This window comes from Protopterus annectens, chromosome 15.part0, assembly GCF_019279795.1.
Source record: "Protopterus annectens isolate FY-2018-M chromosome 15.part0, PAN1.0, whole genome shotgun sequence".
Classification (NCBI taxonomy): Eukaryota; Metazoa; Chordata; order Ceratodontiformes; family Protopteridae; genus Protopterus; species Protopterus annectens.
In genome coordinates, this window is record NC_056749.1 from 28,447,744 (window position 1) to 28,471,583 (window position 23,840).

Sequence of the window (23,840 nt, forward strand, 5' to 3'; positions counted from 1 at the left end):
GTTGCACATGCCCCCTGACACTTAGTGATAGTTGGCTGCAGCAGCTGATATTCTTCTGTAGCACATGCCCCCTGACACTTAGTGATAGTTGGCTGCAGCAGCTGATATTCTTCTGTAGCACATGACCCCTGACACTTAGTGATAGTTGGCTGCAGTAGCTGATATTCTTCTGTAGCACATGCCCCCTGACACTTAGTGATAGTTGGCTGCAGCAGCTGATAGTCTTCTGTAGCACATGACCCCTGACACTTAGTGATAGTTGGCTGCAGTAGCTGACATTCTTCTGTTGCACATGCCCCCTGACACTTAGTGATAGTTGGCTGCAGCAGCTGATATTCTTCTGTAGCACATGCCCCCTGACACTTAGTGATAGTTGGCTGCAGCAGCTGACCTTCTTCTGTTGCACATGACCCCTGACACTTAGTAATAGTTGGCTGCAGCAGCTGATATTCTTCTGTTGCACATGACCCCTGACACTTAGTGATAGTTGGCTGTAGCAGCTGATATTCTTCTGTAGCACATGACCCCTGACACTTAGTGATAGTTGGCTGCAGTAGCTGACATTCTTCTGTTGCACATGCCCCCTGACACTTAGTGATAGTTGGCTGCAGCAGCTGACCTTCTTCTGTTGCACATGACCCCTGACACTTAGTGATAGTTGGCTGCAGCAGCTGATATTCTTCTGTTGCACATGACCCCTGACACTTAGTGATAGTTGGCTGTAGCAGCTGATATTCTTCTGTAGCACATGACCCCTGACACTTAGTAATAGTTGGCTGCAGTAGCTGACATTCTTCTGTTGCACATGCCCCCTGACACTTAGTGATAGTTGGCTGCAGCAGCTGATATTCTTCTGTAGCACATGACCCCTGACACTTAGTAATAGTTGGCTGCAGTAGCTGACGTTCTTCTGTAGCACATGACCCCTGACACTTAGTGATAGTTGGCTGCAGCACCTCTGAATCAGCTCCTGCCTTTGTAATTGTTGTGTTTCATTACAGCTGTCAGGTGACTCAATAGCTTGAAATTAAATGTACACATAAATTGTTAAGCTGTCATGTGTGGCAGATTTCTTGACTGTTTTCTCACCAAATTACCTAATCAGGGATACTGATCATTGGTCCCTAGATGTTAAGAAGTAAAATTAAAGCAGATTTTACTTGTGAGGTAAAGGGGTATCACAGCAATATAGATGAAGAAATTTGAAATCTAATTTAAAATCATAACAGTAGATATGCGAGTCTATGTATATATGAATTTTATCAGGCTTCCGGATGGCCATGCTATTAAACCAGTCAGTACACTTAATATGTTTCTTAATCACACCTATGCACTAAATTTTGCACAATTCCTTTCTAGTTGTCATCATGATTACTGGAATTTTCCTTGGAGCAATGATATGGGACCTGTCTGAATATAACAAGCTCATGGCAAAAAGCCCAGATTACTAAATAAATCTTCATACTAATAAAGCAAAGCATCGCTCTCTTATGTGAACACCACAAATCTTTTCATCATACAAAGGTTCTGACAAGTCAAATGGTGCAATACAGCTGAATCTCCACCTACAACTATCCATAACAGAATCATGTATTTTTAGTCTTATTTTTCACAAATGTAAGCAAATTTTGACCCAATGGCTTCACATGACGACCTGCATAACTAATCAAGTTATGCAAAGGCCACTTGAATTTACTCTTTTTTTTTAGATTCAGCACTTCTAACATTTGAGTAAACACTACATTACATTTGCATCTTTGTCCAGTTTTGGCACCACAATTAGATTAATGTAAACATTTCTTCCTCTTCCTGCACTTTGTCTGACCTTCTTGCTTTGTATTTTCTGTCAGGATTTGCATGCAGTCAATACTATGCATCTTTTCAATATTTATTGTGCTCATAAAAATGTATTTTCATGACTGCTCCACTGTGTGTTATTTTTATTCGTAGATTTATGCTTTCTGTTTACATGCTTTATCATGATTGTCACTGTTGAAGTGACACCCTGATCCCATGTGCAAAAAAACGGAAAAAGAGGTCGTGGATGGATGGATTTTAGTTTCATGTTGCTTTGGCTTCTACATACTTGATTAATCACTGAATATTTCATGCCTATAAGCGCACCTTATATAAACCTTCTTAACTGCATATTTGTCAAGCACTTCATGTTCCCCATGGTGGCTAGAGAGAACACATGGTGGTGGGTAGAGAATACTCAGGCTTGAACCATGTACCTTTGGTGCAGGTAGTAAGGGCCTGAATTCCCTGAATCTGACAGCTCATTTTGTTCAATTCCTTCTTTTCTGTCTTGCATGTAGATTTACAGAAGGTCTAATTTACCAGTGAGTTCAACTGAGATGAAGTAAATTATACTAAAGGGATCATGTGATTTATTGTAATCTGCCCCATGAGTTTTGCCACTGCATACAATTCTGAGTCCATGTAATGAATTATGCAACTCATTAACTGTACAGACTTTGATTCATTTCTTTAATTTTCTAACATGAATATCAATTCCTGCACCTTGTGCATTTATGAAGAACAAATAGTAGCTGAGGGACTCCTGATATTCGTTGGCCAGTAACTGAAAAAACAAATATGAATGTAGAGAAATATATACCAATTCCAAAATTCCAGCAAGTCAGAGTGCTTCCTGTACACCAAGGTTCAGCAATGTCTATTAGTAAAACTAGTTTCAGGGAATGTGGGAGGGGAAAGATTTATATATAACTCACAGCAAAGTAATATTCATTAGCTAAGAGTCTATCTGGAGTGACCAAGCTCCCCTCTTAATTATCTTGCGCAGCCTCTTATCTCCGCGTTTGCTCTCAAGCCCCTTGGCTCATTTCTACCAAACAGATTGATTGTTTCCTACCTTTTCCTCCTCCTTCATGGCTCTGTTTTGTCTCTATTCCCTCTCTGCCTCTCACCCCGTCCCCCGTTTAATTTCAGCTCCCTATCTCTCTCACCTGCCTCCTTTCTTGCCCCTCCCTTACTTCTTACCTACATCTTACCCACTTCCTGGTCCTAAATTCATATAGTGACACCAGTACCTGAGTCATCATTTTTAAATCACTCTCCTAGCCTTCCTGACCTGTCCTCCCACAGGCTGCTGGCTCCGCTCGTCGGCGAGTACCTTTACTAACCAGGCGTTGCTCAGTACAAATCTTGTAAGTTTTGTAACATCTGCATAGATATTGTATTGTATTTAATTCTAAGTGATAAGTGTGTTTGGACTGTGCTCCTGTCCTAAAAGCGATGATTCACGCATGTATGCTGCCAACTAGGATTGGTGTTTAAGTAATGGAATTTAGCTTAATTTAGCATTGTGTAACCAGTGGCTTTTATCAGTAATCCTGGCTATATTCTGTGAGTTGTTTTCCATGGTGGCATTTGGAGGCTTAAAATCACTGCTTCCGATTGTTTTCACTGGGTTAATGCAATATGTGCATGTGGCTTGTACTGTTTAACTGCTCAAATCAATATTCAACACACTGCGACCTAACTCACGTTGAAATTAACTGTAATATGTAACTGCATTTACTGTGATGTACCTGTTGATGGATTTTCATGGCATTTCACAGTGCAACGCATGTATTTAGAGTGATATCTTCTACTGGTTGCATTTTTTTCTCTTCAGCTCCTGCTATATCTGTTTTCCTTAGCTTTTCCTACTTTTCCTTGTCTTTGTTTTTTCCACTGCTAAGCCGCTATCCCTACGTACATTCTCCCTCCTAATCCTTGCACTATATGCACGCATGCTCACAGCACATCCTAACTATATTTCACCTATACTTTCCTAGAAAGCCCTTAGCTGGTAATCTTCTTTCTCTGCTCAGCTAGCAGTGAAACAATAACCATTGTATTTCTATTCTCTATCGCAGTTACTGTTAAGTTCCAACCTCTCCGGGCACTTTTATTGCTCCACGAACTTCCCGGCCCTTGAAGCATCAGCATACAAGACTACTGCACCGCCTTGTTTGCATGCAGCCTCTCTCAGTGTGTATGTAATTGACTCTCTGCTATTTGTTCATTTCTTTTTAACATGATGTTTGCAATATTGCCCCTATAAAGGCTCACCCACATGTCAGCTAGCAGCCTGCTTCCGTCTATAGTCCCCTCTTTATTCCCCGTTTTCTTTTCCATACCCATGCCTGTTTCTTCTAGCAATACCTATAGTCATTGCCAAACTTGGCCACTAGGTGGCAGTGTTAATCCATCTCCTACTCTTCTATTTTACCTATAATAGCCCAGTGTTATTTCTGCACCCCAGTATTTCCCCTGCCTAGCCCATGACAAGATTAAATATATTTCAAAGCAAATTAATAGTTTTTAGCTAAACCTCTATTTGGCTTACCCAGTTTAGTTTATGACAAGCTTTAATATGCTTTAAGCCAAACTAGCACTTTTTACCTAAGTGTCCATTTGGTTTATTCTGTTTAGAGTCTGAAAGATTTATATATAACTCACAGCAAAATAATATTCATTAGCTAAGAGTATCTGGAGTGGCCAAGCTCCCCTCTTAATTATCTTGCACAGCCTCTTATCTCTGAGTTTGCTGTCAAGCCCCTTGGCTCATTTCCACCAAATGGATTGATTGTTTCTTACCTTTTCCTCCTTCTCCTTGGCTCTACTCACTCCATTTGCCCTGCAGACTCACAACTCCCCTACTCTACCCCCATTTTCCACCCACCCCAGTACCTCTACACTAATAGTTAGTAAGCCACAGCCACCTCCTCCCACATCCACTCAACATACCCACCCCACCCAAAATAAATCCACCCCTTCCTATCTAATCCCTACATCTACTCCACCCACTCACTCCATTTCCACAACCACTTCTTCCTAGCAGGCCCCTACATCCATGCCACTAAATCCAAACTTTATTAACATAGCTATCCCTATACCTTCTCAACTACCCTCACTCCCAAATCCATCCAGGATAAATGCCATGCCTACCAAACCAGCCACATCTCAGACTCTAACACTAATTCTCATCTCCTTATCCTACTTACACTATCTTACCCAACCTCTCTCTGCACTCTCCCCCATTTCACTCAACTATCTCATCCTGCTTACAGGACACACACACACTCCTCTAGCCACATATCCCCTAGCCTCTATTACATCAACAATACTATGCTCTTCCCCTATAAACTCATATCCTACCCCAAAAACACTATCCCAAGCTATACTAGGCCCATCTCAATTAAGCTTACAAACCACAAACTAGACACTAAGCAACTTAAATACCTCCTCTCCCTCATTCGTCATTCTATCTCCATCCTTGTCTCTGGGGACATAAACCCTATCCCCGGCCCCTCTCCCTCACACAACTCTACCTCCACACCTCATCCTCCCCACTTAGCTGGTAGATCCCTCAATTTCACAGCCCTAAATGCTCAGAGCATATGTAACAAACTCCCCAACCTCTACACCTGGCTTTTCCACAATCAAGCAGATATTCTGTCCATCTCCAAAACCTGGCTTAAACCTCATATAAAAGACTCAGCACTGATACCACCCAACTACAGTATTATCAGAAAAGATAGAACACATAAAAAAGGGGGAGGTGTCACTCTCCTCTACTCCTCATCACTCTTAGTTACCCCCTACTCCAAACCCATTCCCAAATTTGGTAACGTTGAATTAATTCCAGCCCTTCTTCAACTAAACAAACATAAACTTATCAGTATTGTCACCCTTTACATCCCTCCTGGAGACAATGTGCCAGTCCTTGAAGACATTCTCTCCTGGCTCTCATCCAATATTACTAACAAAACTATAATCCTGGGTGATGTTAACATTAACTGGGACAGAATTCAAACTCCAACCAACTCCCTAAATATAAATCTTTATAACTTCACTCAACTTATTAACTCCACAACCAGACCCTCCAAATACTTCTTTTCTGGTAGTACCCTAGACTGGATTCTAGTTTACCATTCCCACTACATCTCTGATAGTGGAACCCTTCCAGACCCGCTAGGTGACCACCTTCCCACTTTCATTCTCCAACTTCCCTCCTCCCCACTACTGTCCCACACCTGCCTCTCTACTCAAAACCTAAAATACTTTAACCCCAATGTATTCTCAGATGCACTAAAAAGAATAAACTGGAACCCACTAAAAACCCTATCCCTAGAAAATGCTGTTACTTCAGTACAACCTTCTTAAACCTGCTAAACTCCTTTGCCCCCTGGAAAACAAAATGCATAAAAAGTAACTCCGTCCCTTGGATAACTAAGACTACCTTAGCCACCATGAGAGACTGCAACAAAGCTTGGAAACACTACCATAAAACTAAAACTACCACTACCCTTAATGAATACAAAACACTTTGCAACAAAGTAAAAAAACTTATCATCTCAGACCATAAAGTCTATTTTACCACACTCCAAACCAATCATAACAACAACCCTAAAACATTCTGGGATAGAATCTCTTCTCTCCTTAACCCAGTTAAAAAAGAAAATCCCTACCCCAACCCAAATACCTCAGACCTGGATCTAGCTACTCAATTGAACTCATTCTTTATTGACTACATAGCCAAACTAACATCATCCTTCACTAATAATCCTGCCTCCCCACATCTACCTCCACATATCCCCCTCTCAACCAGTACCGCCAGCTCCCAACCTCATCCGTTCTTCATGAACCCTATCCCTATCTCTACCATAAAAAAACTTCTCCTAAATTTGAAACCTTGTTCTAACGCCCCTGATGAGACACCCTCTTACTTCCTAAAGACAGTAGCAGAAGCCATTGCCTTCCCTATCTGCATCCTAATAAATCGATCAATTTCAGAATGCCATGTTCCCCAGCTTTGGAAAAAGGCCTTTATTATTCCATGCCATAAAGTGGACAAAATCAATGATACCCCCAATTTACGTCCCATCGCTATCTTATCCCGTTTCTAAACTCCTCAAAAAATGCATCCACCTACAACTTCTAGCCTGTCTTATAATAATGACCTTCTCACCCCCACCCAGCATGAATTCTGACCCAGTCATAACACCACCAGCACTCTCCTCTCCCTCCTAGAAACTGTTAACAAGGCACATGACTCCGGTGAAATTGTATCTACCCTCCTCCTTGACCTCTCTAAGGCCTTCAACACCATCTTTCACAACCTTCTCCTTACTAAACTCTCTAAACTAAATCTATCCCACTCCTCTATCAACTGGTTCTCCAGTTATATAGCAAACAGGCAACAAGCAGTTAAGTGGGAAAGAAGCTACTTCTCCATTCTTAAACACTCCCACAGTTGTGCCCCAGTGCTCAATTCTAGGTCCCCTTCTGTTCCACATTTTCATTAACAACTTCTGTCATGCCATCCCTAATGCCAACCTCATCCAATATGTCGATGACTCGACAATAGTCTGGGCTGCCACCTCCACTTCCTCATTAACAAAATTAACCCAGGATGCCTTCTCCTCTACTGAACAATGGATGCTAGCCAACCATCTAGCGCTAAATGCAACCAAGACTAAACTAATTATATGTACCCCTTCTAAAACCACCACCCTAGATAACAACTCACTCTCTATCACCAGCAACAATAACACTCTTCTTGAAATAGTCTCCTATTAGGAATCCTCATTGATGGTCAGCTAAAATTCAATAACCATCTGCAAGTCAATATCAAAGACTCATATGAAACTTGGCATGCTTTACCTCCATAATCGTTTCATTGCTCCCTCCACCAGTCTTGTCCTTGCTAACACCTACCTTATCCCTTCCCTCCTGTATGGTGCCTCTATCCTTACTAATCTGCAATCCTCCCTCAAGTCAAATCTCTCCTTCTGTTACTATAAAATTTCAACATTTGCAACAAGTCACAGATCCAATACACATCACTGCATTTCTCTATGCCAACTGAATTGGTTCGAGCTGCCTAATTATCTTACTTATATTCAACTTATCCATGCACACACACTTATTCTCAGCCCCTCTCTTTGCCCGTCCCTTGCCTCTACCTTCCAAATGCATCTACCTAACAAATGTCTACGATCCAACTTCCAAAACCTAATAGAACTACATAAACCTGCCCGCCCTCCAGGCAAACATCTTCTATCCTTCTGTCTAGCACGCCACTGGAATTCTCTCTCACCTCTTATCCGTACCACTAACAGTCTCTCTATTTTCAAAACTTTACTCCACTCACACCTAACCTCACAATGGAATGCTCTTGTTCCCATCCTACATAACTTCCTTAACTATAGTTCTCTCTATAGCCAATACATCCAGTAATAGCTGCTTTAGCATTACAATTCCAAATAATAAACTCTAAGAATTAGCATATTTTGCAAGAATCCTAATTTGTGTGTAAAGAGTTTTTCATACACTGTACTATTTTGCTCTTTCAAATGTCAATTTACTGCAACTGTTATTATCTTCCATTTTCTAACTCTCATATTGTAATTTTTGTAATCTTTATAATTTTGTAATTTGTATTTTACTGGAGCTTTTCTCCCCAGGACTCCATTGAAAATGGGCTTCTCATGGCCCAATGGACCATCCTGGCAAACAAACTGTAAATAAATAAATAAAGTCCTACATAACAGCTCACACTTCTTCATTTATTCCAAGCTTCAGCAATGTCCATTAGTATAGTTAGATGTGGGAGGTATAAGCCCAGCATTACAGCAGCTCACAGCACTTCCTTACTCCATGGTTAAACAATGTCCATTAGTATAGTTAGATGTGGGAGGTATAAGCCCAGCATTACAGCACCTCACAGCACTTCCTTACTCCACGATTAAACAATGTCCATTAGTATAGTTAGATGTGGGAGGTATAAGCCCAGCATTACAGCACCTCACAGCACTTCCTTACTCCACGATTAAACAATGTCCATTAGTATAGTTAGATGTGGGAGGTATAAGCCCAGCATTACAGCACCTCACAGCACTTCCTTACTCCACGATTAAACAATGTCCATTAGTATAGTTAGATGTGGGAGGTATAAGCCCAGCATTACAGCAGCTCACAGCACTTCCTTACTCCACGATTAAACAATGTCCATTAGTATAGTTAGATGTGGGAGGTATAAGCCCAGCATTACAGCACCTCACAGCACTTCCTTACTCCAGGGTTAAACAATGTCCATTAGTATAGTTAGATGTGAGAGGTATAAGCCCAACATTACAGCAGCTCACAGCACTTCCTTACTCCACGATTAAACAATGTCCATTAGTATAGTTAGATGTGGGAGGTATAAGCCCAGCATTACAGCAGCTCACAGCACTTCCTTACTCCACAATTAAACAATGTCCATTAGTATAGTTAGATGTGAGAGGTATAAGCCCAACATTACAGCAGCTCACAGCACTTCCTTACTCCACGATTAAACAATGTCCATTAGTATAGTTAGATGTGAGAGGTATAAGCCCAACATTACAGCACCTCACAGCACTTCCTTACTCCACGATTAAACAATGTCCATTAGTATAGTTAGATGTGGGAGGTATAAGCCCAACATTACAGCAGCTCACAGCACTTCCTTACTCCAGGGTTAAACAATGTCCATTAGTATAGTTAGATGTGGGAGGTATAAGCCCAACATTACAGCAGCTCACAGCACTTCCTTACTCCAGGGTTAAACAATGTCCATTAGTATAGTTAGATGTGAGAGGTATAAGCCCAACATTACAGCACCTCACAGCACTTCCTTACTCCAGGGTTAAACAATGTCCATTAGTATAGTTAGATGTGAGAGGTATAAGCCCAAAATTACAGCACCTCACAGCACTTCCTTACTCCAGGGTTAAACAATGTCCATTAGTATAGTTAGATGTGGGAGGTATAAGCCCAACATTACAGCAGCTCACAGCACTTCCTTACTCCATGGTTAAACAATGTCCATTAGTATAGTTAGATGTGGGAGGTATAAGCCCAACATTACAGCACCTCACAGCACTTCCTTACTCCATGGTTAAACAATGTCCATTAGTATAGTTAGATGTGAGAGGTATAAGCCCAACATTACAGCACCTCACAGTACTTCCTTACTCCATGGTTAAACAATGTCCATTAGTATAGTTAGATGTGAGAGGTATAAGCCCAGCATTACAGCAGCTCACAGCACTTCCTTACTCCATGGTTAAACAATGTCCATTAGTATAGTTAGATGTGAGAGGTATAAGCCCAACATTACAGCAGCTCACAGCACTTCCTTACTCCAGGGTTAAACAATGTCCATTAGTATAGTTAGATGTGGGAGGTATAAGCCCAACATTACAGCAGCTCACAGCACTTCCTTACTCCACGATTAAACAATGTCCATTAGTATAGTTAGATGTGAGAGGTATAAGCCCAGCATTACAGCAGCTCACAGCACTTCCTTACTCCATGGTTAAACAATGTCCATTAGTATAGTTAGATGTGGGAGGTATAAGCCCAACATTACAGCAGCTCACAGCACTTCCTTACTCCATGGTTAAACAATGTCCATTAGTATAGTTAGATGTGGGAGGTATAAGCCCAACATTACAGCAGCTCACAGCACTTCCTTACTCCAGGGTTAAACAATGTCCATTAGTATAGTTAGATGTGGGAGGTATAAGCCCAACATTACAGCAGCTCACAGCACTTCCTTACTCCATGATTAAACAATGTCCATTAGTATAGTTAGATGTGGGAGGTATAAGCCCAGCATTACAGCAGCTCACAGCACTTCCTTACTCCATGGTTAAACAATGTCCATTAGTATAGTTAGATGTGGGAGGTATAAGCCCAACATTACAGCAGCTCACAGCACTTCCTTACTCCAGGGTTAAACAATGTCCATTAGTATAGTTAGATGTGGGAGGTATAAGCCCAACATTACAGCAGCTCACAGCACTTCCTTACTCCATGATTAAACAATGTCCATTAGTATAGTTAGATGTGGGAGGTATAAGCCCAGCATTACAGCAGCTCACAGCACTTCCTTACTCCATGGTTAAACAATGTCCATTAGTATAGTTAGATGTGGGAGGTATAAGCCCAACATTACAGCAGCTCACAGCACTTCCTTACTCCAGGGTTAAACAATGTCCATTAGTATAGTTAGATGTGGGAGGTATAAGCCCAGCATTACAGCAGCTCACAGCACTTCCTTACTCCACGATTAAACAATGTCCATTAGTATAGTTAGATGTGGGAGGTATAAGCCCAACATTACAGCACCTCACAGCACTTCCTTACTCCACGATTAAACAATGTCCATTAGTATAGTTAGATGTGAGAGGTATAAGCCCAGCATTACAGCAGCTCACAGCACTTCCTTACTCCATGGTTAAACAATGTCCATTAGTATAGTTAGATGTGGGAGGTATAAACCCAACATTACAGCAGCTCACAGCACTTCCTTACTCCAGGGTTAAACAATGTCCATTAGTATAGTTAGATGTGGGAGGTATAAGCCCAGCATTACAGCAGCTCACAGCACTTCCTTACTCCATGATTAAACAATGTCCATTAGTATAGTTAGATGTGAGAGGTATAAGCCCAGCATTACAGCAGCTCACAGCACTTCCTTACTCCATGATTAAACAATGTCCATTAGTATAGTTAGATGTGGGAGGTATAAGCCCAGCATTACAGCAGCTCACAGCACTTCCTTACTCCATGGTTAAACAATGTCCATTAGTATAGTTAGATGTGGGAGGTATAAGCCCAACATTACAGCAGCTCACAGCACTTCCTTACTCCATGATTAAACAATGTCCATTAGTATAGTTAGATGTGAGAGGTATAAGCCCAGCATTACAGCAGCTCACAGCACTTCCTACTCCAGGATTCAGCAATGTCAGCTAGTATAGTTTGTCTCAGGGGATGTGGGATGTGCACATCCAACATTACAGCAGCTCACAACACTTCCTATACTTTAGGGTTCATCAATGTTGGTTGGTAGAGTGCATCACAGTGGATGTGGGAGGTGTAAGTATAACATTACAGTGGCTCAGAGTACTTCCTTACTCCAGAAACCAACAATGTCTGTTGGTATATTTAGTCTCAATGGATGTGGGAGATGTAAATCCAACATTACAGCAACAGCTCACAGTAGTTCCTTACCACAGGGTTCAGTAATGTCTGTTACTACAGCTAGTGTCAGGGGATGTGGGAGGTGTAACTGCAACATTACAGCAGCTCACACACTTCCTGTACTCCAGGGTTCAGCTATGTATGTTAATATGGTTAGTCTCAGGGGATGTGTGAGGTGTAAGTCCAACATTACTGCAGCTCACAGCACTTCCTCTACTCGAGTGTTCAGCAATGTCTATTAGTATAGTTAGTCTCAGGGGATGTGGGATAGATAAGTCCAACATTACAGCAGCTCACAGAACTTCCTTACTCCAGGGTTCAGCAATGTTTGTTAGTATAGTTAGCCTCAGGGGATGTGGGAGGTGTAACTGCAACATTACTTCAGCTCACAGTACTTCATTCTCCATGGTTCAGCAATGTCCCTTAGTACAGTTAGTCTCAGGGGATGTGGGACAGATAAGTCCAATATTACAGCAGCTCACAGAACTTCCTTACTCCAGGGTTCAGCAATGTTTGTTAGTATAGTTAGCCTCAGGGGATATGGGAGGTGTAACTGCAACATTACAGCAGCTCACAGTACTTCCTTACTCCATGGTTCAGCAATGTCCCTTAGTACAGCTAGTCTCAGGGGATGTGCCACAGATAAGTCCAACATTACAGCAGCTCACAGAACTTCCTTACTCCAGGGTTCAGCAATGTCCGTTAATATAGTTACCCTCAGGGGATGTGGGAGGTGTAACTGCAACATTACAGCAGCTCACAGTACTTCCTTACCACAGGGTTCAGCAATGTCTGTTACTACAGCTAGTGTCAGGGGATGTGGGAGGTGTAACTGCAACATTACAGCAGCTCACACACTTCCTGTACTCCAGGGTTCAGCTATGTATGTTAATATGGTTAGTCTCAGGGGATGTGTGAGGTGTAAGTCCAACATTACTGCAGCTCACAGCACTTCCTCTACTCGAGTGTTCAGCAATGTCTATTAGTATAGTTAGTCTCAGGGGATGTGGAACAGATAAGTCCAACATTACAGCAGCTCAAAGAACTTCCTTACTCCAGGGTTCAGCAATGTTTGTTAGTATAGTTAGCCTCAGGGGATGTGGGTGGTGTAACTGCAACATTACAGCAGCTCACAGTACTTCATACTCCATGGTTCAGCAATATCCCTTAGTACAGTTAGTCTGAGGGGATGTGGGACAGATAAGTCCAACATTACAGCAGCTCACAGAACTTCCTTACTCCATGGTTCAGCAATGTCTGTTACTATAGTTAGCCTCAGGGGATGTGGGAGGTGTAACTGCAACATTACAGCAGCTCACAGCACTTCCTGTACTCCGTGGTTCAGTAATATCTGTTAGTACAGTTACTCTCATGGATTGTGGAAGGTGCAGTTCACCCATGCTGCAGGTTTATGTGCACAGGGTTCACTGGAAAAATGCTTTAGAGGTGCAACTGCTAATCAGAATTTATTATTTATTGACACTGCAGTTGAATTTTTTGAAATGCTGAGTCTTGTACTTCTGTCTAAGCAATGTAACATATTTTATATGTTCTTTTTTGTACTTCTGTCTAGTCATTGTAACTTATTTTATATGTTCTTTTTTTGTACTTCTGTCTAGTCATTGTAACATATTTTATATGTTCTTTTTTTGTACTTGTCTAGTCATTGTAAAATATTTTATGTTCTTTTTTTGTACTTCTGTCTAACCATTGTAACATATTTTATATGTTCTTTTTTTGTACTTCTGTCTAATCATTGTAACATATTTTATATGTTCTTTTTTTGTACTTCTGTCTAGTCATTGTAACTTATTTTATATGTTCTTTTTTTGTACTTCTGTCTAGTCATTGTAACATATTTTCTATGTTCTTTTTTTGTACTTCTGTCTAGTCATTGTAACATATTTTATATGTTCTTTTTTTGTACTTCTGTCTAGTCATTGTAACATATTTTATATGTTCTTTTTTTGTACTTCTGTCTAGTCATTGTAACATATTTTATATGTTCTTTTTTGTACTTATGTCTAATCATTGTAACATATTTTATATGTTCTTTTTGTTTCTCTTTATGTCTCATCTAAAAACTCACGTCTACTATAAACCTTCAGGGCTTGTACTCTTGTGACATACAGAAATGTAGCAACCACACTCTCAGTTTTTTAAGGTTTGTTGGATCTCACAGTCAGGAATAACTCATATTATTCTGGATCCACAGTTTCCAGTTTTCAGACAAACTGTCTTTCAGGAGGAGATGTTATTATCCCAATACAAGTTTATAATATTATAGTTTCACAGCTTTGTGTATTCTGTAATGTTGTATGAGCAGAACCTCAGACATAGTTATGTCAAGGATCTAAATGGCAATGCTCAGACCTGCTCTGAGCTACAACAGAATGGCATTAAACATACTGATCACAAGGATATTGCCAATATCTTGGCAGATCGATTTAGTGCCAACTTCACCCCCCCTCTTACCCCCTAAAGGGCCCATCTCAATACCAAAAGATTGCCAAATTCCGGTAATCATGACCACACAGGTAAAAACGCACTCTCCAAAGCTAAGAATACAGCATCCATGGAACCAGATGACATTCCGGACTGTATACTACATGAACTACAAAATTAATTATTAAGGGTCATGTTTAATCATAGCCTCACCTCAGGCTTCATGCCCACTGAGTGGTGCACAGTTACAGTTATCCAATTCCACAAGGGGAGATCCACCCTGGATCTCGGGAATTACCGCCCCATCAGTCTGATGAGCCTGATCTGCAAGGCCATGGAACGTATTATCTTGGAACTTATAAACAAAGTCATTGGCAACCTTCAAACACTGGACCCCACCCAGTTTGGGTCCGTGAAGGGCTGATCTTGTCTCCTGAATCTGATTGATTTCTTCAAATCAGTCTCCAGAGCTGTGGACGAGGGTAAGGTGGTCCACACAGCCTATCTGGACCTCGCCAAGGCCTTCGACACCATCCTCCACTCTGGAATCATAAATAAACTTACTAAGCTGGGCATAAATCCCTGCATCACTCGATGGGTTGCCAACTGGCCTACTGACAGAATCCAGATTGTAAAAGTAGCCGACTCAAGATCCAGCTCCAGACAAGTGACATGTGGAGTACCTCAGGGTTCAGTCCTGGGACTGCTCTTGTTTGGCATCTACTTCTCTGAAGTACAAGCCAACACTAAGGGACTCTGGCTAACAAAGTTAGTAGATGACTGCAAACTGGGAGCCATTATTGGATCCCCAAATGATGTGGATATTCTACAAAAGGGCCTTACAGAAACAGATGCTTGGTGCCAGAGCTCAAGCTTAATGCCAATAAATGTTTAGTTATCCCCTTTGGGAAAAAAACATGTACCCATGAATTACCACATAGGTGGCAGTACACTAAACACTGAAAGTGTGATGAGAGACTTAGGGACACAGGTAGACAGTGGTCTCACCTTCGATAACCACATCGCCATAACAGTCAGGAAATCCTTCTATGTGGCACACCTTATCACTAAGGACTTTTCATCCAGAAAAAAGGAGGTTATTGTCCCACTGTACTCATCCCTCATTAGACCCATTATAGAGTACAATGCCCCATTTGGTATGTACCTCACAAGACATTTGGAACGGCTGGAAAGGCCTCAGACATACCTCACTAAAAGAATCACAGGCCTAAAGCAGATGCCCTATGCTGACCATCTAAAAAATCTCCAGCTATACTCTGTGACATATCGTCTACTCAGAGGCGATCTCTGCTTAACATACAAGGCCATGCCAAACCCTGAGCTGTTGGACATGCTCCACTTAAAGAAACTGCAATCCCTCAGAGCCACACGCTCCAGGGATCTAAACCTTGTCATCACATTGAACAAAACATGCTGGAGGGATAGGTTCCTGACCCAGAGACCCCCCATACTCTGGAACAGACTGCCCAAACATGTCAAGCAGAGCGCCTCATTGGCCCTCTTCAAAAGGAACCTTGACGATTGGATGGGAGATAGGAAATTCACCCCGGGGATGACATCAGTAGCCCTGCTAGACAGGAGTCCAGGGAAGTAAATACTGTGGGAAGAAATATCCAGGGAATTGTTATGACTAGGCTTGTATAGGCCATAGGGCCGATAGCCTAGTACCAACCTATGAAACTATGAACACTCTATGACACTGTCAAAGCCTAATTTAGGATAAAACCATGGGGCAACTTTGCCATGTCTGTAATGTTATATAATGATAGCCTCATACATTCTGTAATGTTACATAAATCAAAGCCATGCCAAATGCATGGGCTCAAACCCACTGGATAATCTTAGTTAAGCTGTAATATTGCATGAACAGACTATCATGCAGTCTAATGCTATATGATAAAATCCTTATACAGTATAAATATACATAATCATAACCTCATGAAGTATTTGCACCTCAAACCATGGGACAGCCTTGTACAATTTAATATTACATGAACAAATTATTATGCATTCTGTAATGCTTCATTGCCAGATCCTCCTGATACTGTCTATTGTGATGTGATCAGAGCCCTGTGCAACCTGTATTACATAATCAAAGTGTCATGCAGTATGGCTAGCCTCCGAGTACTGAGGACAGAGCAGAAAAGCTTCATGCTTTATAAGACACAAATTTTATCCTACAGAAAATCACTTAGAAGCTGGAAATTCACTGAAAGGCTTACCAACATGCTTGTAATGAAAATCTGCTGCTTGCTCGCTGGAAAATACACACTGATAGAGTATGGTGGGGTCATGCTTTGGGAAACACAATGGATTCTTTTTCCCTGTCTGTAAATAATACAGCACAAAGTTCTTCACTATGGGGACACATCGCCATTCCTGTTCAGTGGGAGCTGCAAACACCTAAAAGAGATGTAAATGAGATTAACCTTATTAGATTTAGGGGACAAGCTATGTTTTTATGCAAGGCAGTAATACAGAAAGCTGAATCTGGTATTATCTTAGTTCAAATAAAAGCAGCACTTTACAGGGAAATATATCAAGTGTTCAGCATCATGGAATGTGGTATTTACATCTTTCATGACTAACGCACATACATGTACAAAACCCTTAAGATTATACAGTGATTACTTTGTCAGCAAAAATTTAACAGATGGACTAAAACATGCAGTTTTGGAAAATGCATACACTACAGGTAGTACATAACTTAAGCCAATTTATAATTAGAAAAGTGCTTTTGTTATCATAAAAATCATAGAAAATACAAGGTGACTGGGCCCAGTGAACATTTATGGGTTGTCAGGAACCCCCTTTGACTTTACCTCACTTTTTCAAGAAGCAGGACAGTCATGCTGAGAGTGAATTTGTGAATACTCATCCAACTAAGTTATTTTTAAAGGGAGATGGAGTGTCACATTGCTGGATCTGAAGTGAAATCTTGTTCTAGAGAAGGGGTAGTCACTGCACAATGAATCTGTATCTCCACCATGATTTATTTATTTGCTAAACCAGGTTCATATTTCAGGTCCTAGTGTTCACTGGACTATTTGATTTGTGGAGATATAAAAGACCTTGGACAGATGAATCTCTAAAGACCCAAAAAGCAAGCCACAGATCGTCCCTAAGGAGTCTGCAAGACACTAAATACCCTGACCCAGCCTCTACAGGTAGCTCAAGTTTTTTAGGCCCATGATCTGCTTTGATAGAAACCTCTGACATGGCTCCAACTGCTTAATATGTCTAGTAAAATACATCCCAAGAGGGGCATTAGATTCGATGATGGGCCTTATCAGTCTGGAATATAGAGGGGTAAGGACTACCTTGGATCTACAGGGGATACTAAATGCAATCATCTGAGCCAGATCAAAGAATTATTTCCTAACCATTGTCACAAGATGATGATGAAAGGGAGGAAATTATGTAGCCATCTTCCAACATCACTTACAACATCAACATTTTGGAGTGAGGTATTGTCAATAATACAAGAAAGGCTGAGGAATAGTCTACCAAATGCAACAATATTATAGCTTTTATATATAATTTTAGCACATTTTCTGTGCACCAGCTATTAATATGTGTAAGTTTAAGTTGTAGCTTCAGCATGTCAGAAGGGGATTTAAAAGTGACACCCAGTTTACAATCATCAACAAACTTAGTTAACAGAAGATCCCCATTCTTGATTTGGAGATCAAAAAAGTATATGCTAGATAGCAGAGGTCCGAGCAAGGATCCTTGAGGGACTCCACTGGTTGTCTTCTTTATTTCTGAGGATACATATGCCACCATCACTGGGCGGAGTCCATCCTTCAGCCAATTAGCTATCCACATAACTACATAGGAATCAGTTTGGCTTGTTAATTATGTTAGCATTTGGTATGATATCAAATGCTTTGAAAGGTCACTATATGCAGCTTAAGTGGCATGACCACCAGCTTGGGCAGCATGGCAACTGCCTGTGTACATGTGTCACTCTCTCAAAGAAGTTTACCAGATTCCTTAGAGACACTCTACCTTTAACAAAGTCAAACTGATGAGGGGTCAAGCCTTATAAGATTTTTAACACCTTAGTTGTGACCTGTTCCATGACTTCACAGATGGGGCTCATCAGGCTAATGGCTCTTTAGTTTCTGGAGTCAGTGGTGGGGCCACTCTTATTAAGTGGCATTACAACCAATGTGTGCCATACCTGAGGAACAAAACTAGTGGCTAAGCTCAGGATGATATAGTAGTAGGAATTTGTCCACTAGAGCATGTTTTTGTGCTGGTCAGTAGGCAGACTGGTATGTTGTCAGGTCTCATGTAGGATGTATTTCTGTTTTTGAAAGCACCTTTAGCTATTGTTTGTAAAATGCTTCCTTAATGTATATGCTGTTACATGTGTATTTAATGATTAAGTCACCTTCAGGACTGCTGAACTTCTGCTCTGCAATGATTCGAAGAAAGCTTCTTGGAAGGCAGTTGGATACTTCTGTATCTCAGTGGATGACCAAGTTCCTCCTCCTCTTATGATTATGGTCCACGAGACAATCTGAGGATTCTGTGCCAATTCACACAAATGGGAATGCACTAAGACAGAGACAGGGAAAAAAGAACGAATGAGCTAGGAGTGATAAGAATACAGTTATTCACGTGGTCATTTCTGTTATTTGGTGTCTGTGCTGAACCAATAATAAAAATAGTAAGTCATTTAAATCTTCTAGAAACAATCTGGGGATAGCTCTCTTCATGGACATGCACCTGTAGATAATCAAATGGGGATTACATATTCTTGAATATGAACTGTGTTTGTAACAGAACCAAGTATCACAATGAATATCTCAGCACGGCACAGTTGGGCACAGTGTTGCACTTGAGCTTTTCCATGTTCAAATCGCCACAGGCAAAATTCAGTACCAGTTTCTTGGAAGCTATGTGCCCCCCTCTATGATGCAGAAAACCCATAACACATGTTTAAGTTTACTGGAAACACTCACCATCCAATCAAATACCTTGTTCATGGATGACTTTAATTACTCCACTATTAACTGTAAATCATATATGACACCAAATGTGCAGGCACAGAGACTCCCGGATTTTGTAAACACAAATTTCCTGCAGCAGATTGTCAATAAGCTGACCAGAGGCACAAACATACTGGATCTGGTTTTCGTTAATATGAGCGACCACAACACGCCCCCTAGTTTAATGTCCACTCTGGTGAGGTTAGACCACAAAACCATCTCTTTTGAAGTAAAAATAAAGCCTGGAACTCCAGATAACACTGGAAAGCTCAGGAGCTACTCTAAGGGTAACTTCATACAGTGATAATCTGGCAAAATTTCAAGTCCCCATAAACCCTGTGAACATTGCTGCCCACACCGAACTGTTCACAGAAACCATATGCAAGCATGTTAATAGCTGCATATAGAGGCAGCTGTACCCACCAGGAAGAAGTACAGAACTAATTCAGAAAAACAAGCCATCCTAGTGGAATCAAAACATCAATAGGCTGTATAACAGAAGGAAGAAAGTCATGGCGACAATCTGAAATTAGAAGACGTAGCACCCAGCGTGATAAAAGTGCTCTTAACAAACTAAACAAGCAACGGAGAGCACATAAACTCTACCAAAGCCAAATTTGAGGCAAATCTGGCCTCCCACAGCAAGGACAACCACAAGGCATTCTTTAGCTATGTCCGCAACCTTAAAGGCAATACACAGTTGTGTGCAAAGCTCATTGTTAATATGACCATCTGCAATGAGCCAGAAGATAAAACAAACTAACTGCAGACAAATTCATCTCTAACTTTACTCCCTCTCCCCTAAGCCCTAAGCCTCGCCTCAGCGAATGTCATCAAACATAGCTCCCCCTACTATCACTAGAGGAACAGGTCCTCAATCCTGTCTCTAAAGCCATCATTGGGCCCCTACAGTATCCCAGGCTCCCTTCTAAATAGCATGAAAGATGACCTATCAGGCCTTCACTAGGAATCACTATTTAACCATATCCACCAAACAGGCTTTGTGTCTCATGAATGGAGAATGGCATCCTGCATTGCTCTGCAAAAGGTAGGCCATCTACAGACCCTGGAAACTATGGCCCATAAGTGTCAGTCATCTCATACGCAAAGCTATGGAAAGAATTATCATGGAAATGATTGATAATGACATAGGAAACCTCCAGACACTGGAACCAATATATTTTTGTTTCATCAAGGGCAGGTCATGCCTACTCAACCTTGTGGACTTCTTTGAGAAGATTATCAAAGCAATGCAAGAGAGCAAAACAGTTCACATTGTGTATTTTGCCCTGACCAAGGCATTTAATACAGTACCCCACTCAGGCATTGTCGACAAACTCAAGAGGTTAGGTATAAAGCCTTATATCACCCGGTGGATAGCCACCTGGCTCACAAACAGGATCCAGAAAGTTAGACTTGGGGAGTACATCTCTATAAAGAGATCAGTCACTAGCAGAATTCCTCAGGAATTGGTCTCGGGCCATTCCTTTTTGGCATTTACTTCTCTGAAGTTAAGGCCAGTATCAAAGGCCTCTGGCTAGCTAAATTTGTAGATGATTGCAAATTAAGAGTGGTCATAGAATCCCCCACCAAAACCACTGTTTTCTAAGAAAGGCTAACACAGGCAAATTACTGGTGTCAGAGGCATGTACTAAAATTAAATGCCAAGAAATGCATAATAGTATCCTTTGGAAAGACAGCCATCCCTGGTAACTATTGTATTGACAACATACCCCTAAGAGTATGACCCTTAGTAGTCAGGGATATGGGGAGGCAAGTAGACAGTAATCTAGCCTTTGACAATCATGTGCCTATGGTAATGAGAAAATCATTCAATGTTGTGCTACTTATAAATAAAGGTATGGCATCCAGGTCCAAGGAGCTCATTATCCACTGCATTCAGCATTCTTCAGACCTATTATTGGGTACAACGCCCCTTTTAGTATGTATCTAACCAGGTACATCCAAAAGTGGAACGTCCACAGAGGTTCCACACTAAAAGAATTCTGGGCATAAATAACATGTCCTATGCAGATCACCTCAAAACCCTATCCCAGTATTCTGTTTCCTACTGGCTGCTGAGGAGAGACCAATGTCTGACATACAAGGCATTATCTTACTGGACTCAGATGGATCTGCTGCATATCTGCAAATCAAACAGCATCAGAATTACCCATTTTAAGGACTTGAACCTTGCCTGTGATATTAGTAGGACCTTCTGGCAAGACAGGTATGCAGCCCAGAGATTACCCCATCTCTGTAACATGCTCCCCATCCATGTGGATCAGAGTTCCTCCCTAACCCAATTCAAGTGCAACCTGGACAATTGGATGGGGAACAGGAAATCCATCCATGGCTTGGCACCTATGTCCCTAGTGGACACAAGCAACCTGTAAATATTTCATCTCCCAGGCCCCTGCTTACACTTACCAAGGGTATCAGAACTTGTCAGAGATTTGGGATGCATGGCTAGGCTTAAAAAGGACCTTGTGGTTGTTAGCCTAGTAAACACATATGAACCTATGAGACAAAATTTTAATTCACAAAATAAAAAACAGCAAGTGGCAGAAAAGATATTGCTACATGACCAAAACTGATTTATAGAATCTGATTATGCTGCTGGTTCCAGTTTTACAAATGTTTACGCCATACCTCTCAACCTGTTAGTGCAAGAAATCTGGGCAAAGCCTAAAATAATGGGGGGACAAAGGCCTAAATATAGCAACAGATTTGAAATATTGCCCTTATAAATATAGGAAGTTGCTAGAATAACAGGATTTGTGTTAGCTTGTATTTTTCTGAAAGAAATAAAGTCTGAAACTCATAGACTTCAATTCTCAGTGATTTGTCAGAAAAACAAAAATTTTATGAGAAACAGACCAAAAATAAGAGGGCAAAAATCTGGACATCCTGTGAAAATCTGGACACTTGAGAGGTACGGTTTAGGCTCTGAATACTTCCATACCATCATCTATTATACCACAGAATGGAACCATAACTCCTTCAATCTCCCAAATCTCAGAGCATAATTTGTACAATTAAAAGATTCACAAAATGTATAACTTCAACTAGAAGTATTTTCTCCTACAGACTGGTATAAAACTTTAAGTTTGCCAGTAACTGATATAATTTCTGCAGCCTGTCTGTGCAGCATCTTATTTCTCACCAGTAAAACACAACTGAATAATCTGAATAATAAGAGCAGGCAGAATAAAAGTAAAGAAGACAGATGTCTCAGTACAGCACAGTGGAGCAGTGACTAATGGCATAGTGTCTCGGCTTCAGGACCAGTGACTAATGGCATAGTGTCTCGGCTTCAGGACCAGTGACTAATGGCATAGTGTCTCGGCTTCAGGACCAGTGACTAATGGCATAGTGTCTCGGCTTCAGGACCAGTGACTAATGGCATAGCGTCTCGGCCTCAGGACCAGTGACTAATGGCATAGTGTCTCGGCTTCAGGACCAGTGACTAATGGCATAGTGTCTCGGCTTCAGGACCAGTGACTAATGGCATAGTGTCTCGGCTTCAGGACCAGTGACTAATGGCATAGTGTCTCGGCTTCAGGACCAGTGACTAATGGCATAGTGTCTCGGCTTCAGGACCAGTGACTAATGACATAGTGTCTCGGCTTCAGGACCAGTGACTAATGGCATAGTGTCTCGGCTTCAGGACCAGTGACTAATGGCATAGTGTCTCGGCTTCAGGACCAGTGACTAATGGCATAGTGTCTCGGCTTCAGGACCAGTGACTAATGGCATAGTGTCTCGGCTTCAGGACCAGTGACTAATGGCATAGTGTCTCGGCTTCAGGACCAGTGACTAATGGCATAGTGTCTCGGCTTCAGGACTAGTGACTAATGGCATAGTGTCTCGGCTTCAGGACCAGTGACTAATGGCATAGTGTCTCGGCTTCAGGACCAGTGACTAATGGCATAGTGTCTCGGCTTCAGGACCAGTGACTAATGGCATAGTGTCTCGGCTTCAGGACCAGTGACTAATGGCATAGTGTCTCGGCTTCAGGGTCTTGCCTGGGGTTTGCTTGTTCCCTATATGTTCACATGGCATTTCTTGGGATAATCAAGTTTCCTTCTGCATATCAAAGGTCATGGTACTTTGGCAACTGCTCTAAAAATCTCTCTCCAATTTTGTATTGTACAGTTTTTTGCCTTACCTTTAGGACTCTCAGCCAGTGGGACTAACTCAGTTAACAACTGGAATAAATAACTACAGTTGTGATAGTACGTATTTTTCTTGTGGCACGTGCACATCACTACCTCTTTTCCAGTACCACAGTGCAGTTACCGTAAAGGGAAAGGAGCAGTCTTTATGCAAAAGGTTTCGTAC

At 41.4% G+C, this 23,840-nt stretch overlaps 1 protein-coding gene across 1 annotated transcript in view; it reads right to left on the reverse strand.

Annotated features, from left to right (window-relative positions):
- LOC122789780 overlaps positions 1–23,840 on the reverse strand; it is a 728,210-nt gene that overhangs the window by 131,271 nt on the left and 573,099 nt on the right. Inside the window, exons 12-13 of the mRNA XM_044057221.1 lie at positions 18,896–19,062; positions 16,719–16,899 (exon numbers count right to left, since the gene is read on the reverse strand). Of these exons, the coding sequence (XP_043913156.1) occupies positions 16,719–16,899; positions 18,896–19,062 (348 nt within the window). The remainder of the gene's footprint in view (positions 1–16,718; positions 16,900–18,895; positions 19,063–23,840) is intronic.